General features: G+C 45.7%; 1 protein-coding gene across 1 annotated transcript in view; it reads left to right on the forward strand.

The window, feature by feature from the left end:
- KCNB2 (potassium voltage-gated channel subfamily B member 2) overlaps nt 1-5,662 on the forward strand; it is a 378,482-nt gene extending 372,820 nt beyond the window's left edge. Inside the window, exon 2 of the mRNA XM_021688431.1 lies at nt 3,509-5,662. Within this exon, the coding sequence (XP_021544106.1) occupies nt 3,509-5,662 (2,154 nt within the window). The remainder of the gene's footprint in view (nt 1-3,508) is intronic.
- Nucleotides 5,663-6,000: the final 338 nt, after the last annotated feature.

Genomic DNA, 6,000 nt, shown 5'->3' on the forward strand with positions numbered 1-6,000 from the left:
TAAAGCAAAATGTCACATTTCTTATATTTATTTTGTTTTATTTTTTTTAAGATTTTATTTATTTATTTGACAGAGAGAGAGCGAGAGCAGACACAAGCAGGGGGAGTGGGAGAAGGAGAAGCAGGCCTCCCACTGAGCAGAGAGCCCGATGCGGGGCTCGATCCCAGGACCCTGGGATCATGACCTGAGCCGAAGGCAGACGCTTAACCGACTGAGCCACCCAGGTGCCCCGATATATTTATTTTGTTTTAAAACTCTACAATAAAACAATAAACTCCCATTTGGCTTATTGTCTTACACATCATCTTTGGTATATATTGAATAATTTATCTACAGCGCTGTCTTTCTGGGAGAACTCCAAGCTTCACAAGATATTTAAAATAAGCCTTATTTATAAACTGAGAGCAAATGGCTTTTGACAGATTAAATTTGAACATGAGACAGAAAATAATGCACTTCAGTACCTATAGCTTCTTTAACACGAATAGGGGGTTGCTAAGAGCTTGGGTGTTTGGTTTTTTCCTGTAATCATTGTTTTCCTTCAAGAATGTACTCCAGGGGCATCTGGGTGGCACAGTCGTTAAGCATCCGACTTTTAGGTCTTGGCTCGGGTCATGATCTCAGGGTCATCACATTGAGCCCCGCAATTTTTTGGAATTTGCTTGGAATTTGCCTGGGTCTCTTTCTCCTCTCCCTTTGCCCCACTCCCTCTCTCTCCAATTCAGTAAATGAATCTTTGGGGGGGATGGGGAAAAAATGTACTCCAAATCATGTTGTGCCTGTGCTGAATTTCCAGGTATAAAAAGGTAACCATATGTGTTAAGTTGGGGTCAACTAGACTATGGACCGCATTAGTACTGTTCAGTGTTTCATTATTTCCCAAAATTAGCTACTGAAGTCAAATGACTTACAGTCTAGCTGTGATTAGGGAGTCAAGGAAACTGAAGGTCTACCCTGGACCATCCACTTTTGTTCTTTGTCCAAGAGGGTTGGAAGATAATAGAATGATTTCATTTGTATTTCTACTTCTCTCCTTGCTCTTTGAAGTGATAAGCATCAGGAAGATGCATCCAAAATGGGCAGGTGAACAGATAAGATATGGAAAATCTAGAGTATGGATTGTCAGAACAAGAATGATGGCAGAAATCCCAGCACTTAAAATGCCCACTTAATATTATCCACCTGTTATACGACAGTACGACCTTCTAGAAAGTACAGAGGGACCTGGTTACTCATCGTAAGAGCATAAGAACGGATGGGACCTGACCAGTGCTTCCTAAGAAATGTTGTAGTGGCAGAATTTTGTCAGCGTCACCCTGCCATTGGCCTCTGTGGGTGGAAATTCGAGGTGAACATTCCCAACTTGCCCTTAGTAAGCCCTCTGAATCCATTATCCATGGATTTATCTAAACCTTCTGAGAGGGCTTCTAACTTCAGCCTCCACAATCTTTTAGAATAGGATGAAGAGAACCTTTTTTCTACTGTGATTCATTGATCCACATTTTTCAAGGAAATCCTGAAGTATACTCAAGTAAAAAGTACTTACCTTAGTTTTGTTCAAGAAAAATATATAAAATACTAATCGTAAAATACTGTTCTGTAAGTCAAGGAACCATAAATCTTTATTCAATATCTGTAACACACTCTGAAATACGTTATACTGTGATTTTACTTAATAGAGATTTGAGGGAAGAGATGGAAGCTGGAAGAACAAGAACGAAAAACAATGAAAGGTATAAAAGAGGAATATGAGGAGAAAGGGTCAGGAGAGTAACCCAGAAGAAGAGAAATTTACAAGAGTAAAGAGAGGAAAACAGAGGGAGAAAGAACAGAAGACTGTCGTTTACAACTCCTGATGTCAGTTAGAGGCAAACTAATTTTTTCATGATCTCAGGTTTACTGAGCTGTGGGGTCTCAAGCTGCTTAATCATTGTCCTTTGAAACGTTTCCTGGATGCTTAATCTCTAAATTAAACAGTCACTGTCAGGGGGTGCCTGGGTGGCTCAGATGGTTGAGCGTCTGCCTTCGGCTCAGGTCATGATCCCGGATCCTGGGATCGAGTCCCGCATTGGGCTCCCTGCTCAGCGGAGAGCCTGCTTCTCCCTCTCCCTCTGCCTCTGCCTCTCTCTCTCTTTCTCTGTCTCTCATGAATAAAGAAATAAAATCTTAAAAAAAAAATAGTCACTGTCAGGATATTTTTCTCAGAGCTACATATAATAACTGAGACCAATGACAGCTCCCAAGATCATGGACAAAGGTCATTTGAAACCAAGCCAGACCTAATCTAGGTAAGAGAGGCTTCCTACTTCACCAAGAAGTGTGTGTCCCACATGCACAGTCTTTACTAAGCAAAAAAGTGCTTCCTCCCATTGCTCTCAAACCTTCATCTTCATGCTCGGCCTTAAAAATCTCAGCCTTATAAAGAAATTTCTACTTGGGATGTCTGTATGGTGCCTGGCCTCACAGATGTCCCACATACCTGTTTTGGCCTTTGTCTTTCCAGACTGAAGTCCTGTTCATTTCAGCCTCTAATAATACGAGTGCCTTTCATTTATTTAGCAATATTTGTGTGTCATCTAATCTTGACAACAACCATGAAACAGCTATGACCGTTGTCTTTGTTCTAACAGATTTGTAAACTGAGACAACGAGAGGTTGAAAACCTGCCCAAGGTCACATAGGAAGCAATAAAGCCAGGCTGAGCTCAGACTGACTAAAATCCTGTCATCCCATCTTCTCACTTCTCACTGAGCTCTTCCTCTCTCCTGCCACTTCTGACGTCGTGCTTTTTCCTCCACCTAAAATGTCTACTCTGCACCAAAATCATCGTGGATGGTCAGCAAGCTCTTTCTGAAACCTTCCTTGACTGAATGCAGCTAGCTCTAATCTTCCTTTCCCACATGGTGCTGACCAGAGGTCCCCACATCCCAGGCTGGAGGCTATCCTGATTTTGTTCTACCGTCAGTGCTTACCGTATAAATGGTATTTGTTGTATGAGAAGCACGGTTGTACCGAGTGCTGTATTATCTCTCGTGTGTAGGTCTGCATATGTGGTTTTAGTTGTAGAATAAAACTCCTAGAAACCATGAATTCTGTCTAGCATATGTGGCATGTCAGGCGATTCACTTCAAGAAACACAAACCAGGTGGTTAAGAGAAAAAAATAACAAAACTAAGAGAAGGGAGATTGCTCCCCAAGGCAATTCCAAAGGGTGGTTACTCGCACAAGAACAAAGGCAGGGGTGAGGGATGGATTTTTTTTTTTTTTTCCAAATTGTTCAGGCCCCGGAATTTAAACGGGTACTACACTGGGCTTCTAAATGAGATGAACTCATAAAAAGTGAATGTGTTTGCATTAGTTAGGGAATTTTAGGCTGTAAACTTCCGTGAAACTTCCTGAAATATCTTTGAGCAATTCACATCATTGAGAGAACAGGGAATCCACATGTCTCCCAGCTGCCTAAGCCACGGAGAGGATTTGCTAAGTTGGACTTCCTTCTCTTTTCCAGATCTTGGCCATCGTGTCTATCCTGTTCATCGTGCTCTCCACCATCGCTCTGTCTCTCAACACTCTACCGGAGCTGCAGGCAGTGGATGAATTTGGACAACCCAACGACAACCCCCAGTTAGCACATGTGGAGGCTGTGTGTATTGCTTGGTTTACCATGGAGTACCTTTTACGCTTCCTGTCCTCACCAAATAAGTGGAAGTTCTTTAAAGGCCCACTAAATGTCATCGATTTGCTGGCCATCTTGCCATATTATGTCACCATCTTCCTCACGGAGTCCAACAAGAGCGTGCTGCAGTTCCAGAACGTGAGGCGCGTGGTTCAGATCTTCCGCATCATGCGCATCCTCAGGATCCTGAAGCTCGCCAGACATTCCACAGGCCTGCAGTCCCTGGGGTTCACCCTCAGACGGAGTTACAACGAATTGGGCTTACTGATCTTATTTCTGGCCATGGGGATAATGATATTTTCCAGCCTGGTATTTTTTGCTGAGAAGGATGAAGATGCCACCAAGTTCACCAGTATCCCAGCGTCGTTCTGGTGGGCCACCATCACCATGACCACTGTGGGCTATGGTGACATTTACCCGAAAACATTATTAGGGAAAATCGTGGGAGGCCTCTGCTGCATTGCCGGGGTCCTGGTTATCGCCCTTCCCATCCCAATCATCGTGAATAATTTCTCTGAGTTTTACAAGGAGCAGAAACGCCAGGAGAAGGCAATCAAAAGGAGAGAGGCCCTTGAGCGGGCCAAGAGGAACGGAAGCATTGTTTCTATGAACTTAAAAGATGCCTTTGCCCGAAGCATGGAACTGATAGACGTGGCCGTGGAGAAGGCAGGAGAGTCAGCCAGTACCAAGGACTCGGCTGACGATAATCACCTGTCCCCGAGCCGGTGGAAGTGGGCCAGGAAAGCTCTGTCGGAAACAAGCTCCAACAAATCTTTCGAGAATAAGTACCAGGAGGTTAGCCAAAAAGACTCCCACGAGCAGCTGAACAACACTTCTTCCAGCCCGCAGCACCTGAGCGCGCAGAAACTGGAGATGCTGTACAACGAGATCACCAAGACACAGCCTCACGCTCAGCCGAACCCGGCCTGCCAGGAGCAGCCGGAGAGGCCGTCAGTGTACGAGGAGGAGATAGAAATGGAAGAAGTGGTCTGCCCGCAGGAGCAGTTGGCTGTGGCGCAGACCGAGGGCATCGTGGACATGAAAAGCACGTCCAGCATAGACAGCTTCACCAGCTGCGCCACCGACTTCACGGAGACCGAGCGGTCGCCCCTGCCGCCGCTGTCCGCCTCCCACTTGCAGATGAAGTTCCCACCTGACCTCACGGCGACCGAAGAGCGCCAAAGAGCCAGGGGGCCCCCGTTTCTAACACAAAGCAGAGAGAAGGGGCCGGGGGCCGGGGATGCCATCCTGGAATACACTCCGGTCGACGTAACTGTGAGCCTCGATAACAGCGCTTGCCAAAGTGGGCTCCACGGCCCTTTGCCGTCGGACGGTACCTCCGAGAGCCCTAAGAGTTCGCTGAAAGGCAGCAACCCCCTAAAATCCAGATCGCTCAAAGTGAACTTTAAGGAAAACAGAGGCAGTGCCCCACAGACCCCGCCCAGCACAGCCAGGCCACTGCCAGTCACGACAGCGGACTTTTCACTCACCGCCCCGCAGCTCATCAGCACCATCCTCCTCGAGGAAACCCCCTCCCAGGGGGACAGAGCTTTGCTGGGCACCGAGCTTTCCGCACACTGTCAGGGACCTTCCAAAGGGCTGACCCCTCGGTTTCCCAAGCAGAAACTCTTTCCTTTCTCGACAAGAGAGAGGAGGAGCTTCACGGAAATAGACACTGGCGACGACGATGACTTCTTAGAGCTGCAGGGGCCCAGGCAGGACAAGCAGGCCGACGCCAGCCCAAACTGCTTTGCAGATAAGCCTAGTGATGGAAGAGACCCTTTGAGAGAGGAGGCCTGTGTGGGCTCTTCCTCCCCCCAGGACCCAAGTCACAACTGTAGGCAAGACATTTACCATGCTGTGGCGGAAGTAAAAAAGGACAATAGTCAAGAAGGGTGCAAGATGGAAAACCATTTGTTTGCCCCAGAAATTCATTCCAACCCAGGAGACACAGGTTATTGTCCCACACGTGAAACCAGCATGTGACTAGTTACAAAAGCAATAATAAATAATAATAATAAAAACTTGTTTCTTAAAAATGCGGTAATAATGCCTGTGAACTAAAAACATGGGAAGCCCCCCCCACAAAAAAAGTGCATAAAATGTTATTTTTGCATGGCATGAACAGTTTAGTTTAAGTACTGTTTAAATAAAGAGTCAAGACTGCATTTTGTAACAAACAAAAATGACTGAGGAACAGTGAACAAATAAAGAGAGCTCTATTAGGAACCAGTATTCGGCAATGTCTGACATTTTTGATCCTTTCATTTCGAATTGTAGACAGATTTCCAACTTTTAATTTTTTTCTGTTACAATGAATTTTA

The sequence above is a fragment of the Neomonachus schauinslandi genome, chromosome 4 (assembly GCF_002201575.2).
Source record: "Neomonachus schauinslandi chromosome 4, ASM220157v2, whole genome shotgun sequence".
NCBI classification, from domain to species: domain Eukaryota; kingdom Metazoa; phylum Chordata; class Mammalia; order Carnivora; family Phocidae; genus Neomonachus; species Neomonachus schauinslandi.